Source organism: Saccostrea echinata, unplaced genomic scaffold (genome assembly GCF_033153115.1).
Source record: "Saccostrea echinata isolate AGI-Se365-2 ecotype Australia unplaced genomic scaffold, CSIRO_AGI_Sech_v1 ptg000012l, whole genome shotgun sequence".
Taxonomy (NCBI): domain Eukaryota; kingdom Metazoa; phylum Mollusca; class Bivalvia; order Ostreida; family Ostreidae; genus Saccostrea; species Saccostrea echinata.
The window spans coordinates 1124314-1142130 of NW_026889761.1; the positions used below are offsets into that span (position 1 = coordinate 1124314).

The following is a 17817-nucleotide window of genomic DNA, read 5'->3' on the forward strand; positions in this document are numbered from 1 at the left end:
ATAAGGGTCACAAGGGGCCAGAATGCTAAATTTTTGATGCTTGATATCTCGAAAAGGGAGAATATTTTGATAAGCAATACTGAACAAAAGATGGTCAGAATAATGTTCTAAACAATATGCACCCTTTCAATTTTTGTCAAACGGCCCCATTAAGGACCTGGGGAGGTGGCCCCTAGATATTTCCATTCAGCATATCTCCACAACGAAAGGATTTTTCTGAATAGTTGTCGAACAAAAAGTCTTCAAAATCACAAGACCTCTCAATTGATATGAAGAAAAAGGGGCTGACCCCTCAAACTAGCTGCTCAGAGGGGCCAAAAGCATGTCATTTATAGCTTTTTGATCATGTTATATAAATCAAAAGAAGGAAATCTAAATAGGGAAGTCTATATATTATTATCTTTTAACAAAGATCATAGTCAAAATCATATCTCATCTTATCGAAAAATAGGACGGAAGACCTACTCGTTGCTCGCAACGAGATCTCATCTAGTTATTATTAGGGTCTTCCGTCTTCTGCGGAAGACCCTTCTATTATTCTATTGTTGATTTTTCACTTTTCTTTTTATTATTAGGGTCTTTCGTCTTCTGCGGAAGACCCTTCTATTATTCTATTGTTGATTTTTCACTTTTCTTTTTATTATATGGGTCTTCCGTCTTCAGCGGAAGACCCTTCTATTATTCTTCGGTTTCTTTTTTACCTTTATTATTATTCTTTTTTCTTCTTACAAAATTTGTGCAGACGATTTCTCGGAGATGGCTCGTTCGATTTCATTCAAATTTACATGGTAGATGCGTTGACATCTGAAGTTAATTCCGGAAATTTCGTTAAGTGATATTTACTTCCGGTCGGAAGTTATCGCCCTTTTATCAAAATTTAGAGGACATCCTTGTCTGCGATAGAACTCAAAAACGGCTTAAGCTAGAGCGCTGAAATTTTCAGTGATGATAGAGGACATGTTGCCATTTTGCACCTGGGTTTGGATATTTTCCGGAAGTGCCTAGTATGGAAGCTCGGTAGGGATCGAAATTTAGGACACGAATCATGAGTGAATTTTTGAGACATTTTGTGTCATATCTTTTAAAGTATAATTAATTTGTAAAAACATATTGAACAAAATTTGTGCAGAATGACAGGATCTGTAACATGATATCAAGAAAAAAGCGCTGACTTATCACATTAGGGGCCGATAGGGGCCAAAAGTCTGAAATCGATAACTCTTAAACAAGCATTATTTTGGTATACATTACTGAAGCAAAAATATTTATCTTAACAATTTACAATTATATATTATGATTTTTACCTCGTATGGCACATAATTAGGGGCCACAAGGGGCCAGAATGCTAAATCTTTGACGCTTTATATCTCGAAAAGGGGAAACATTTTGAAAAGCAATATTGAACAAAAGTTGTTTAGAATGATGGTCATAACAATGTGCACCCTTTGAATTTTTCCTAAACAGTCCCTATAAGGACTTAAAGGGACGGCCCCTAAATATTTCAAGTCCACATATCTCGAAAACGAAACGAAACTTCTGAATAGTTGTCGAACAAAAAGTCTTGAGAATTACAAGACCTTTCATGTGATATCAAGAAAAAGGGGCTGACCCCTCAAATTAGGGGCTCAGAGGGGCCAAATGTCTTTCATCTATAACTCCTTAACGTTAAATATTTTGATGTTAATTATTGAAGCAAAAATGTTCATCTTCACAATCTGCAACTATATATCTGAAAGTTTTCTTCAAATATTACGTAATTAGGGACCATAAGGGGCCAGAATGCTTAATCTTTGATGCTTTATATCTCGAAAGAAGGGAATATTTTGAAAAGCAATATTGAACAAAAGTTGTTTAGAATGATGTTCTCAACAATGTGCATCCTTTGAATTTTTCCTAAACAGCCCCTATAAGGACTTTAAGGGACGGCCCCTAAATATTTCAAGTCCACATATCTCGAAAACGAAACGAAACTTCTGAATAGTTGTTGAACAAAAAGTCTTGAGAATTACAAGACCTTTCATGTAATTTTAAGAGAAAGGAGCTGACCCCTCAAATTAGGGGCTCAGAGGGGCCAAAAGTCTTTTATCTATAACCCTTTTACAGTAATGTTCATCTTCATGATCTACTACTGTAAATATTTTAAAATCTACATCAAACATTGCGTTTTTAGGTGTCATAATGATCAAAATTTTGTTAAACATAATTGAAGCAAATTGTACGTTTTCACTATTTATATATTTATGAACGAAAATCTCAGTCAAATTCGTATCTCATCTTATCAAAAATCGGACGGAAGACCCACTCGTTGCTCGCAACGAGATCGCATCTAGTTATTATTCTTTTTTTTTTCCTTACCGATTTTGTGCAGAAGATTTCTCGGAGATCTCTCAATCGATTTGCTTCAAATTTTCAGGGTTAATGCGTTGCTATCTGAAGTTTATAAAGCCGCTTCAGTTTTTGAAAAATCACTTCCGGTCAGAAGTTATCGCCCTTTGATCGATTTTTACATAGACCTTGTGTCTGCACAAAAACTCAAGAACGACAAATGCTAGAGTGTTGAAACTTGCAGTGGTGATAGAGGACATATTCTAGATGTGCACCTTGGTTTTCAAATTTTCCGGAAGTGCGAAGTATGGAAGCTCGGTAGGGGTCGAAATTTAGGACGTGATTTATGAGTGAATTTTAGAGACATTTCTTATAATAACATTTTATATAGAAGTATTTTGTTATAACATATTGAACAAAAAGTCTTCAAAATTACAAGATCTTTCATTTGATATCAGGAAAAAGGGGCTGACCCCTCAAATTAGGGGCTCAGAAGGGCCAAAAGTCTTTCATCTATAACTCTTTAATGATGAATATTTTGTTATAAATTATTGAAGCAAAAATGTTCATCTTAACACTCTGCAACTATATATTATAAAATTTTGATCATATGTTATGTAATAAGGGGCCATAAGGGGCCAGAATGCTAAATCTTTGACACATTATATCTCGAAAAGGGGAAATATTTTGATAAGCAATATTGAACAAAAGATGTTCAGAATATTGTTCTAAACAATATACACCCTTTAAGTTTTTGCAAGACATCCCCATTAAGGAGTTGGAGGGCTGGCCCCTAAATATTGTTGTTCTAAATATCTCTTAAACGAAAGGAAATTTCTGAATAGTTGTTGAACAAAAAGTCTTCAAAATCACAAGACCTTTCATTTGATATCAAGAAAAAGGGACTGACCCCTCAAATTAGGGGCTCAGAAGGGCAAAAAGTCTTTCATCTATAACTCTTTAATTATGAATATTTTGTTATAAATTATTGAAGCAAAAATGTTCATCTTAACACTCTGCAACTATATATTATAAAATTTTGATCATATATTACGTAATAAGGGGCCATAAGGGGCCAGAATGCTAAATCTTTGACACATTATATCTCGAAAAGGGGAAATATTTTGATAAACAATATTGAACAAAAGATGTTCAGAATATTGTTCTAAACAATATACACCCTTTAAGTTTTTGCAAGACATCCCCATTAAGGACTTGGAGGGCTGGCCCCAAAATATTGTTATTCTATATATCTCTTAAAGGAAAGGAAATTTCTGAATAGTTGTTGAACAAAAAGTCTTCAAAATCACAAGACCTTTTATTTGATATCAAGAAAAAGGGGCTGACCCCTCAAATTAGGGGCTCAGAAGGGCCAAAAGTCTTTCATCTATAATTCTTTAATGATGAATATTTTGTTATAAATTATTGAAGCAAAAATGTTCATCTTAACACTCTGCAACTATATATTATAAGATTTTGATCATATGTTACGTAATAAGGGGCCAGAATGCTAAATCTTTGACACCTCGAACAAGGGGAAATATTTTGATAAGCAATGTTGAACAAAAGAAGCTCAGAATAATGTTTTAAACAATATGCATCCTTTCACTTTTTACAGACGAATATCTCAGTCAAGATCTTGACTAATCTTATCCAAAATCAGACGGAAGACCCACTCGTTGCTCGCAACGAGAACCATCTAGTTATTATTCTTTTTTCTTCTTATTTCTTCTCCGGTACTTTTTTGTCCGCGAGTGTTCTCGGAAACTGCTCAACCAATTGAGTTAAAACCTTTTTAGGGTTAATAGGCATGTTATGTAGATTTGCGGAACAAAGGTCATTTTGCGCGCACGTGCATGCACGTGCGTGCGCGTGCAATGGGTAAAATGACCAATATACTTGATATAGCTGTAATTTATATATTTTTTGGTGAAATGCTTTGATACTCAGAATATAAGGATATATTAAAAGTGTGAACAAGATGACATGGTCAACACGCACATGCATGCGCGTGCGCGCACGCGCAAAGCGTAAAAAGACCAATTTACTTGATAATATCGTAACTTTTATACTTTTTGATGAAATGCTTTGATACTCAAAATATTTATATATATAGAAAGAGTAGACAAGATGACATGGTCATCATGCACATGCATGCATATGCATGCACGTGCGCGCGCGTGCAATGTGTTAAATGACTAATATAATTAATATAGCCGTAATTTTTATATTTTTTGATGAAAAGCTTTGATATTAAGAATATATATATATATATTAAAAGTGTAGACAAGATGATTTGGCCATGATGCACATGCATGCACATGCGCGCGCGTGCAATGTGTTAAATGACCAATATACTTAATATAGCCGTAACTTTTATATTTTTTGATGAAAAGCTTTGATACTATGAATTAACAGACATATTATAAGTGTACACAAAATGGCATGGTCATTATGAACATGCATGCATGTGCGCGTGCGCGCAATGCTAAGATGACCAATATGCTTGATTTAGCCGGAACTTATATTTTTTTTGATGAAATGTTTTGATACTGAGAATATAAAGATGCATATATAGTATAGACGGGATGACTTGGTCATCCTGCACATGCATGCACGTGCGCGCGCGTGAAATGCAAAAAATGACCAATATACTTCATTGCCTTACTTAATGAAGCTTACAGGAAAAAAGTCACCAAAAGGGAGTTGGGGAGCGTTTGGGGAACATCTGTAACGGTCCCCGTTACAATTATAACTAGTTATTATTATTATTCTTTTTTATTCTTATTTCTTCTCCGGTACTTTTTGTTCCGCGAGTGTTCTCGGAAACTGCTCATCCAATTGAGTTAAAACCTTTTTAGGGTTAATAGGTATGTTGTGTAGATGTGCGGAACGAAGGTCATTTTGCGCGCACATGCATGCACGTGCGGACGCGTGCAATGAGTGAAATGACTGACATAATAATATAGCCGTAACTTTTACATTTTTTTATGAAATGCTTTGAAACTCATAACATAAGTATATATTAGTAGAGTAAACAAGATGAAATGGTTGAATTAGCATGAACTCACGAGCATGCACGTGCGCTTCGCTCTGATTGGCTGAAACAAAAGTCTCAATATCTTCCTTGTTTTTTGACAAAATACTTTGAAATTTAAAACATAGTCATACATTAGAAGGTTCTACAATATAGTATATAAGAATTATCATGAAAACACGCGCATGCGCGTGTGCTGCAATCTGATTGGATTAAACTTTAAATGGCTTTATCTCTCTTGGTTCTCAACAAAACAGGATGAAATTTAGAATATAAATAGGTATAATGGAATCCTACATTATGCTACTATCAAAATTGAATGCAAGACCATGCATGCGCGTACGCGCACGTGCAATGCGAAAAATGACCAATATAATTGATATAGCCGTAACTTCTATACTTTTTGATGAAATGCTTACACTATAGAGAGATACTAAGAGTGTAGAAAAGATGATATGGTCAACATGCACATGCATGCACGTGCGCGCGAGTGCAATGCTAAAATGACCTATAAATTTGATATAGCTGCAACTTTTATACTTTTTGATGAAATGCTTCAATACTTATAATATAGAGAGATATTAATGGTGTAGACAACATGGTAAACATGTACATGCATGCAAGTGCGCGCACGTGCAATGCTAAAATAACCTATACACTTATATAACCGTAACTTTAATACTTTTCGATGAAGTGATTTAATATTCATTATATAGAAATATATTAATAGTGTAGACAAGATGATATGGTCAACATGCACATGCATGCACGCGCGTGCATGCAATGCTAAAATGACCTATATACTTTATTTAGCTGTAACATTTATAATATTTTATGAAATGCTTTGATACTCATTATATTAAGATATATTGATAATATAGACAAAATGGCATGGTCATCCTGCACTTGCATGCACTTGCGCACGCGTGAAATTCTAAAATGACTCATATACCTGATATAGCCATAACTTAAAACATTTTTTGATGAAATGTTTTGACACTCAGAATATATTTAAGATGTATTAATAGTATAGACAAGATGACATGGTCAGCATGCACATGCATGCACGTGCGAGCTCATGTAATGCGTAAAACAGCCAATGTACTTGATTGCCTTATTTAATGAAACTTATTGGAAATAAGACACCAAAAGGAGGTTAGGGAGCGTTTGGGGAACATCTGTAACGGTCCCCGTTACAATTATAACTAGTTTATTATACAGTACTATAATGTTTCAGATTACTATTAGCGCCATGTTTCTTCCCTTTGTTCCTACTGATAAAGAACTGAGTGTCTTAATCCTTTCTAGATTTAATTCACCAAACCCTTAACAGCAATTCCCTAAGATTAACACAGGTGCTTATAATAAGAAATAAAACTTCACTGAGAAATGAAGTGGGTTGGTCATGTGGTCTTCTGAGAAGCCAACATGAAATCTTCTGAGAAGTCCAAAGGGCTTCTCAGAAAGTTCTGATCACATGACCGACCCATTTCATTTCCCAGTAAAGTTTTTATAACTTGCTATTTTTATTTTATATTTTGCTCATATGGCTTGGCACTTTGGCTTTTGTAAAATGTCATGGTTACCGACCTCGTGACCTTTGAACTTGATTTGTGTCCTACTTTTCAAATTAGTTCATTAAGTTTGTGCTTTGTACTTCAAATAAAGTTGAAGACTGACAATTGCAGTAAAGACAGATTGAAATTTCTCTAGTCACGAATCTGGGGGATTGTTGGATTAAAGAATGAATAAAATGATAAATAAGTATTTCTAATGATTTTGATTTCATTATTCATTTTATCCTTGAGGGTTGGGGGAATAATATTTTATATAACTAACACATATATTATGTCAAGGTCTTTCTATCCATGGATGTTTTTTTCTTTGCATGCAAAAGCATGAACTATGTTACTAGTGGTGGGTACCAGAAAATGCGAAACAAAATAGAAACGAAACGAAATCTACCGAAACGAAACAAAACCTACCGAAACGAAACCAAATATACTGAAACGATACTAGTGGCAGAAAAGTAGCTAATTTATTTACATCTTTAATAATTCTATATAGCAGGCGAAGTATGCATTCCTTGGAACACTATAGTGCTTTACATGGACGTTTTACCATTACAACAATATATGGCAGTATGAGTATTTGGGGATGGATAGGAATTTCAACAGATTTTGTTTGACAAAGAACTATGGACCATCTCCATGGAGTCTTTCTCTACCAACAACCTTATTTACATATATTTTCAAGTCTTAAAATATTAACGGTTGAGGAATGGTGAGGACCATATCTGTTGAGGACGTCGTTGTTTAGATTTTCACTAAATTCAGTAAGTAAAAAAAAAGATGTAATCGTAATATTTTGATTTGAAATAATGCTGAATGACGTTTTTCATACTAATTGTTAGGTCATTATTTATACACTGAACTGTCTATGGATTATTCCGTTTTTCTCCGATCATGACAAGGAGCACACGGCTGGTGTGACCGGTCGGCAGGGGATGCTCACTCCTCCATGGCACCTATTTCACCTCTAAATTTTGAGGGGCCGTGTTTGCTCTGTTCCTAATTTGTATCGTTTCATTGGACTTTCGAGATTAAATACTGTTCGTTATCTTCATATTTCATTAACAAGAGAATTGAAACATAAATAAATAGTCTATTCATCATTGTTAAGTCGGGTTCGGGTACCTCTCTAAAAGTCGTAAATCAAATCATCGCTAATACATGCAATATAATTGTTGTGTAGGATCGCTAAATGTATTGTACTGCTTCGTAGGATGCTACAAGTTTTGCACCGCTGTGTAGGATCGATATAAGTATTGTACTGCTGTGTATGAACGCTACAAGTATTGCACTGCTGTGTAACATTGCTACAAATGTAGGATTGCTACAAGCATTGTACTACCCTGTAGGATTGCTACAAGCATTGTACTGCCCTGTAGGATTGCTATAAGTATTGCACTAATGGGTAGGACTACCTGAAAGTACACAAGCATTGCACTGCTGTTTTAGATTGCTAAAGCTTTGCACTGTTGTGTAGGATCGTTACAAATATTGCACTGTTGTGTAGGATCGCTACATGAATTGCTATATAGGATCACTACATGAAAATACTCAAGCATTGCACTGCTTTGTAGAATTAATACAAGTCTTACACCGCTTTGTAGGATCGCTATGAGTATGTTTCTGCTGTAAAGAATAGCTACGTAAACTGACTGTAAAACTACTTATTTTCGTGGTTTAAGGAAAATATATTGGTTCCTTGAGAGTTGATTTTGTGGTTGAAGAAAAGACTTGATTTAGTAGCTTTAAATTTTATCATATTGTGGAGGACATAAATTCATGGGTATCGTCATACCACGAAATCAACCATCCCCAAGATAATAAAATTTTATATTAAAAGATATTGTACTGTTCGGGGGATTACTTCATTCACAATCATAATCATTGCATGAATTATTAAGAGTAATTTAATGGGATCTGATAATAATTTCTTTTTATAACATAGTTAATTGCAAGCTTACTTTTAAAAATTTTTAAAAAATTGAAATCAACACAATAAGCATTGAATGATCGATTCTAGAACATTGTTGAGTTTTCCTTCGCTCCTCTTTTACTGTTCATCATATTCATACTGGCAGTATTTTCAATGCTATTCCTGCAGGCAGAACTTCGGTTTCGGTTTTATGTTTTCATCAGAAATTCAATACCATTCAAATATCAAGGTCCGAATATCTTGTAATAAAATAAATGAATTATTCCATCTGATTTTCCATCGACTCGTATCGAGGTGGGGGAGGGAGTTGTTACGTCATAATAACCAAATTGGTTTTTAATTTCCATTAAACAAATAAAAATGACGGCCATTTTGACCGCAAGTGTCTCGCATACCGGTAGGGTTTAAAGATACATTTATAAGTGTACTCTACTCTTAAAAAATCCATCAGTGTAGCGAAGTGATTGATAAGCTATGGTTGGTGGAGAACATTAGTTTTCTAATCAATTTAAGGACCAAAACTGATTCATACATCTCGTGAATAATTAATTACAAATTGAGGTAAAAAAAGAAAAGAAAAGAACACAAGCATGCTCTGTTTTTTATATAACGGAAACTGTAAATTAGCTTTGATAGAAAAAATAACCTCCTTCTATTTAAAGCCGACCCAGTTATGTTTTCCTATGGTATGCTAAGTCTTGCAATAAGAAAACGTTCTGTGTGTTCGTGCGCTAGGGTGTTGAAAAATCTAATAATAAACCTTGTCCCTCCATCTCCAGATTAGAACATTTTACGTCCAAATAAAATTACATGTCTGGCTTGCTTCCCATTGTGACGTCAGATTGACGTTCTTTGCAAGTTGATTCTATAGCCTTAAAGAAGATACGTTTTGAACCAAATTCTGGAATTCTTTTTTTTCCGGAAATTGCCGATACGGCTTGTTAAAAATGTTAACTAGAAAACATTCTAGTGAAACAATCGTTTAATTAGCCCGGAGATGGGTGTCCTCCAAGCGTGAAATCTACAAAATGTATCATTTACTAAAAATAATTGTTTATACGAACGCTGTTGTACAGACAAATCCAAAAGACAATGAGATTTTAATGTTCCATTAAAAGGTTAAAGTCCTACTAAGGAGAAAAAGGCAACTGTTCACTTAGTCGTCAATTACATCGAACTCACATACTCGATCTGGTGATGGTTGTGAACATTCTTCACTATTCAGAGTAAGCAGGTAGTAGATAACACAGGAAAACTGTAACTAAGGGGAGATCATGGAGGGGTCACATGGGCTTACCACCTGCAAAAGATATTTATGTGATAAACAGGGAATTTAAATTAAGTAACTATTAACAGACAGAATTTCTTGTCAATACCCGAGAGCCAACATTGGAAATAAAAGTATACAAACATATTTAGAGAATTTTGTTCCTCCACTTTAGGAGTCTTCAGGTTGCAGTGCAGTGATCTATGGCCATATTATAACTGTCTTGTCTGTCCTGTCCTGTATGTCCATCAAGTCAAAAATCATAGCTCCTTCGGAAGGGTCTTGTCACTTTGGAATGTTTTTGACCTCATAACCTTGACCTTGAAATTTCATCCACTTTCTGAAAATTTTTAACCTTAATCTTAGCAAAGTTTCGAGTGAGACAGGCGGAGAGCTAGACTAACACTGACAGACAGCTAGACTTACACAGAAAGGCAGACGGCTGGACGGACACAGAAAGGCAGTGGGACAGACGGTGAGCTAGACTAAGAAAGACAGACAGACAGCTAGATTTACACAGACAGGCAGACAGCTGGACAGACAGAGAAAGACAGTGAGACAGACAGAGAACTAGACTAACAAAGACAGAGAGCTAGACTTACACAGACAGGCAGACAGCTGGACAGAATTAGACAGATTGATAGACAGCTGGACAGACACAGAGAAACAGTTAAACAGACGGAGAGCTAGACTAACAAACACAGACAGCTAGACTAACACAGACAACAGACAGCTGGACAGCAGAGACAGGCGGACAGCTTGACAGACACAGACATGCAGACAGCTGGACAGACAGAGAAAGACAGTGAGACAGACAGAGAACTAGACTAACAAAGGCAGACAGCTAGACTTACACAGACAGGCAGACAGCTGGACAGAATAAGACAGATAGATAGACAGCTGGACAGACACAGAAAGACAGTGAGACAGACGGCGAGCTAGACTAACAAAGGCAGACAGCTAGACTTACACGGACAGGCAGACAGCTGGACAGAATTAGACAGATAGATAGACAGCTGGACAGACACAGAAAGACAGTGAGACAGACGGCGAGCTAGACTAACAAAGGCAGACAGCTAGACTTACACGGACAGGCAGACAGCTGGACAGAATTAGACAGATAGATAGACAGCTGGACAGACACAGAAAGACAGTGAGACAGACGGCGAGCTAGACTAACAAAGGCAGACAGCTAGACTAACACAGACAGGCAGACAGATGGACAGAATTAGACAGATGGATAGACAGCTGGACAGACACAGACAGATGGATAGACAGGTGGACAGACACAGACAGATAGATAGACAGGTGGACAGACACAAACAGATAGATAGACAGCTGGACAGACACAGACAGATAGATAGACAGCTGGACAGAATTAGACAGATGGATAGAAAAGTGGACAAACACAGACAGATAGATAGACAGGTGGACAGACACAAACAGATAGATAGACAGCTTGACAGACACAGACAGATAGATAGACAGGTGGACAGACACAGACAGATAGATAGACAGCGGGACAGAATTAGACAGATGGATAGACAGGTGAACAAACACAGACAGATAGATAGACAGGTGGACAGACACAAACAGATAGATAGACAGCTTGACAGACACAGACAGATAGATAGACAGGTGGACAGACACAGACAGATAGATAGACAGCTGGACAGACACAGACAGATAGATAGACAGGTGGACAGACACAAACAGATAGATAGACAGCTTGACAGACACAGACAGATAGATAGACAGGTGGACAGACACAGACAGATAGATAGACAGCTGGACAGACACAGACAGATAGATAGACAGCTGGACAGACACAGACAGATAGATAGACAGCTGGACAGACACAGAAAGACAGTGAGACAGTCGGAGAGCTAGACTAACAAAGACAGACAGACTTACACAGACAGACAGACAGCTAGACAGACACAGAAAGACAATGAGACAAACGGAGATCAACACAGATGAAAACCAAACATCCTAAATGATGATGTAAAAATCCTAGATGATCAAACAGGACCCCGAAAACGTCTATAAATCTGATTTATTTCTAATTTCGTGTAGGTAAAGATGAAAATATTCAGTTACGATTAGAAATGCTGATTCATGGCATGTAATTCTGAGACATGGAAGAAAAAAGGATGTGTATCACACATATATCTCCTGTCCACCACTGAATGAAATGTGTCAAACCCATCACTTTGTGTCCTTTTTACACTTTTTATTTTGTTATGCAACAGAAAGATGATAGTTTATTATTCAATACATGATTAATATGAACTTAAAATTCAGTTGCAATATCAGCATGATATCTAGAAATTCTAATCTTTGACACAAATATGTGGTGATGCATAATCGCTGTATTTCTCTGGGTTAACAGATTGATTTGTTCTTTTGACACGTCATCCTTATCATAATCAAAGCTTACAAACGATACCGTTTCCTATCATATGTTTTCAGTGCAAAACCTCGAACATTGCAAAGATCCTGACTAGCATTCTCGTAAGCAGCACGATTCCGATCAGGTATTTTAATCATGGGCAAACAAAGTATTTAAAGAACATTCAGAATTAAATGTGTAAAACTTTAAAAACTTCAACTACTACGGTTCACAAATTTAAACCTAGTTTTAATTTTTTTATCAGATAGACTAATATAAGGACAGGAAAACATTATGCCACCGACTATTGATGTTTGGAGACCTTTGTGATTGGGTATATTTAAATAAGAAGTCAAATGAAGTGAAGAACTGACTTCTTATTTCGAATTTTAAAAACGCTAAAAATTGGGTTCGCAAATTAATTCAATTCACAAAATGTACACATAACGAAAATGTTAAACATTACTCTGAGAGTGTCCGATATTTATGTGAGTATAGATGTCTGAAGTGTTAGCCGAGTATCAAATGACAAAATACAGAAATCTCCTTAAACAATGTAGTATGTAAGGAAGACGTTAAAATTATACAAAGTGTAGTGGGAGTTTGACAGAAGGTAAATAGTTCCGTGAGTAAGCGGCAACCTTCCACTAAAAATAGTCCTCTCCAGGCAAAGGATTGGTTTAGACTTACAGAGTAGTGTCAGCGGAGCTCATCATTCTGAACCAGGGGAGGTTCAGGGGTTACAGGGGGTGACGTCTAGTTCGGTGTATACTTGTCACTCACTTCAGCTAATCAGCGTCGCGATCGTGGCTCCCCCCTGCGGGGTAGTCAGCGTTATATCGGATCACAAAAGACGTCAGAAGTAAATTCCAAAATGATCAATAACAGTCGTTCGGACTTTATCGGAATATCATATTATGGATATTTGACAAATTGTCAGAAATATCAATACATTATCTAGTTCTCTGTCCATATTTGGGTTTTATCTGATAACCCCCCGTTTTTTATTGATTAAGCGGTAACCGATATGACAAATGTTGAAGGAGAGAGTTGTTGTTAGTTGCAGTAGTTGACAAAGACAAATTGCCAATTTTCCGTTTTGTTAAACCGTCTGAATATCGGATTATAATTCAGCGCCTCTAATTGAACGTGTACTTTTTCATTAAATGACCCGTTGTTTTTGCCCTACCTGTTATATAAACACCAGGAATAGACCACGGTGACCTCAACTCCAATATAGAACTCTCCTTTATGACTAGAAATCAGGATATTTTCTGAAACATAAATCTCCCCTTAGATTTATTCTTTTCTTGCCAAATAATTGCGCAAAATGACCAGAAAACAACTCATTTTGGTACGGATTATAAAACAACCCAGTGTAGTAAGATTATAAAACAACCCCGTGTAGTTAGATTATAAAACAACCCAGTGTAGTAAAATTATAAAACAACCCCGTGTAGTAAGATTATAAAACAACCCCGTGTAGTTAGATTATAAAACAACCCCGTGTAGTAAGATTATAAAACAACCCCGTGTAGTAAGAATATAAAACAACCCAGTGTAGTAAGATTATAAAACAACCCCGTGTAGTAAGATTATTAAACATCCCCGTGTAGTAAGATTATAAAACAACCCAGTGTAGTAAGATGATAAAACAACCCAGTGTAGTAAGATTATAAAACAACCCAGTGTAGTAAGATGATAAAACAACCCCGTGTAGTAAGATTATAAAACAACCCAGTGTAGTAAGATTATAAAACAACCCAGTGTAGTAAGATTATAAAACAACCCCGTGTAGTAAGATTATAAAACAACCCCGTGTTGTTTAGATTATAAAGCAACCCCGTGTAGTAAGATTATAAAACAACCCCGTGTAGTAAGATTATAAAACAACCCAGTGTAGTAAGATGATAAAACAACCCAGTGTAGTAAGATTATAAAACAACCCAGTGTAGTAAGATTATAAAACAACCCCGTGTAGTTAGATTATAAAGCAACCCCGTGTAGTAAGATTATAAAACAACCCAGTGTAGTAAGATTATAAAACAACCCCGTGTAGTAAGATTATAAAACAACCCCGTGTAGTAAGATTATAAAACAACCCCGTGTAGTAAGATTATAAAACAACCCCGTGTAGTAAGATTATAAAACAACCCCGTGTAGTAAGATTATAAAACAACCCCGTGTAGTTAGATGATAAAGCAACCCCGTGTAGTAAGAATATAAAACAACCCAGTGTAGTAAGATTATAAAACAACCCCGTGTAGTAAGATTATAAAACAACCCAGTGTAGTAAGATTATAAAACAACCCCGTGTAGTAAGATTATAAAACAACCCCGTGTAGTAAGATTATAAAACAACCCCGTGTAGTAAGATTATAAAACAACCCCGTGTAGTAAGATTATAAAACAACCCAGTGTAGTAAGATTATAAAACAACCCCGTGTAGTAAGATTATAAAACAACCCCGTGTAGTTAGATTATAAAACAACCCCGTGTAGTTAGATTATAAAGCAACCCCGTGTAGTAAGATTATAAAACAACCCCGTGTAGTAAGATTATAAAACAACCCCGTGTAGTAAGATTATAAAGCATGCTCCTCTGTAATAGTTTATCTGAATGTTTTGTTTATATTTCGTGTATTTTTCATTTCATTCAAGGAAGCCATTTTTATCAATAATTTCATAATTAAGGTGTTAATCGGATAGCTGTATTTAGCATTAACATTCGAAGGTGTTGGGCCGTAATGTCTTTATCATAACAATAATATTACATCAGACAATAGCTCTATCACATTTTAAGTAGCGTGAGTTTTATCTCACATTGAGACGTGTCTACCCAAGTGTCGACCATTCAGTGTTAATTTACACAGAGTTTAATGCCAATTAACAAAATCATGCAATGTAGGGGCACATTTTCTCGTGGGGCGGAAATGTTTGTTTTGCATCTCGGAGAATTAAGATAAGGCATTATGGGACGACACTGTCCCTGTAGAATAAAATTCCTCATCAAGTAATCACCAGAGGCGAGCAAGAAAATAATGAAAAAATGATGGAAAGTTTATTTTTATTGAATATTTATAAGATAAAAAAGATAGGCGAAAACTCTCGGGAAATGCACTAATTACAATGTTTTGATAATTTCTCACATTGGTCTCAGTCATGTTAATAACTCCCCACAAATTATCGCAGTTCAGTTGGACTTCTGTGTATTCTGTCGGGATTTTTCTAGAGTAATACAGACACAATAATTGTAACACATAAGTCATAAATAAATAAAACATCGCTATTGCCACACTGAGTTCTAACAACCGAATAAAAAAAAAAGATGTCACTCGTGAACCGCATGTATTATAAGTCAGGTACTTCCTATTGAACTGCTGCGATTTCACACCTGTCTTTTGACGGTCCGTATTGTGGTATGAGCTTTCCCGTCCGATATCTGTCTGATAGTTTGTTAGCTTATTCGTGTAATGTTCATATCTTCCACAGTGTGAGGCCTATAGTACCATCATTCATATTTGTCACACCCTTTTGGGGAAGGCGAATCGCATCTCAAAAGTAGGTCACCATGACCATATTTTGTTTATTGGCTGTTTAACGTCCCTCCAACACAAAATATTACCAATGGAAGGATGCTCTAGATTAAAATACGGAACTTTTCCTTGCTGGTATATAGCTAGTATATATCTGCTTTGACACGAAATCTCGGTTTATAAGGTCTCATCTGGAGTGTTGGACTCCAAATTCCACAGTGGGATTCGATCAGTGACACCTTCGCTTTACCCACTGCACCACGAGACCTTATTTTTTGTTTTTATTTTATGGCTTTGAATAATCAAATTATGTCCCGATTACAATTGCTTTTAGGTCTAGGATAACCAAACGTTGGTTATTGTCATCTGTATTTAGAACTAAATAGCTATACATAGTTAAAATGTGTCTGGGTCATATCGTACACATGGTGACGCTTTAAAAATACAGTGGGGTGGGTTGAGATGGTTTGCAACCCAAGAAAGGTTCATGGTGGCCTCATTTTGGAATTTTATGACTAAACGTTATCAAATCTTGCCCCGTTAAGAGTCAAGAATTTTCAAACCTGGTCCCTTTATACATCTTACAAGGAAGGTGTGTACTGACCCAAATATATGCCACGGAAAAGTAAAAAGAACAAGATGTGTTTGTGAAACACTGATGCCCCCGTATGGCATCCCGTGGCGAGGGTTAAAGTTTTTCAAATGTACATCAAGCTCCAAGGTCAAGAGATAAAAAAATATTGGTACCCAAAGGAAGGTCTTGTCACAAGGAATACACCTGTGAAAGATTAAAGCCCTAGCATCAACTATTCAAAGGTCCTGGCCAAGGTTAAAGTTTTTCAAATTAGGTCAAACTTCAAGGTCAAGGCAAAGGTAAACATTAATGTGCACACGGGGTGTCCAAGGGAAAATCTTGTCACAAGAAATACACATGTGAAATTATGAAAGCTCTGGCAACAACCGTTCAAAAGTTATGTCCAAGGTGAAAGTATTTGCGGACAAACAGACAGACAGACAAACAGCTAGACAGTAAGACAGACGGACAGACAGACGGACAGACAGGGCAAAAAACTATATACCTCCTAATCTTTGATTACGGAAGCATAAAAATGCAAATGGATTAATATACAATAATGTTCCAGGAATGTCTTTAGATTTGAGAAGGGGGTGTTAAGAAAAGAATAAGAACAAACTGAATACTTGTTTTAGATACCATGTAAGAAGTACTTCTTCTGGTGTTTGAAATGTTTAAAAAATCATATACATTACATTGTATGTACAGCAGAAGCTATTCTGTTTCTCATGAATCTCTTCCTCTGTGCAGTATTTGTTATGTAATTGGATGGAAAGGGTTACTTATGAAAAGTAATTTTGTTATTTACCTACGAGATTTTTTTTATTTTAAAAGATGACAATAAAAAAAGTGTTTTCAAAAGAAGCTTAGTGCTAAGTGAATCGGATTCGGTATCATACTGAGCTTACAAATCCAAACATTATCTCTATTGCGTTACAAATCTGTTTGTTTATTGTTGAGAATTAAGCTCAAATCTTTTTTTTTCTATCACACCGAAATCTGCAAGGTCTATTTAATCATCTTATTTTAGGAAATCAGGAAAACATCTGTATATTCAAAACTGTACTGTTTGTACAAAAAAATTAATCTATTTTATAAAGTTAGTTGACATGTATACCCTTTAAGTGTCACATAAGTAAATGATGTAAGAGAGCTTATCAGTTACTAGGACACTGAACCACCT

The 17817-nt window shown here is 35.9% G+C and overlaps 1 protein-coding gene across 1 annotated transcript; it reads left to right on the plus strand.

Moving 5' to 3' along the window:
- Window positions 1-11369: 11369 nt before the first annotated feature.
- On the plus strand, window positions 11370-12023 carry LOC133185648 (uncharacterized). The gene has a single exon (XM_061320958.1). It carries the CDS (start codon window positions 11370-11372, stop codon window positions 12021-12023), a length of 654 nt encoding a protein of 217 aa, XP_061176942.1.
- The last annotated feature ends 5794 nt before the right edge of the window (window positions 12024-17817 follow it).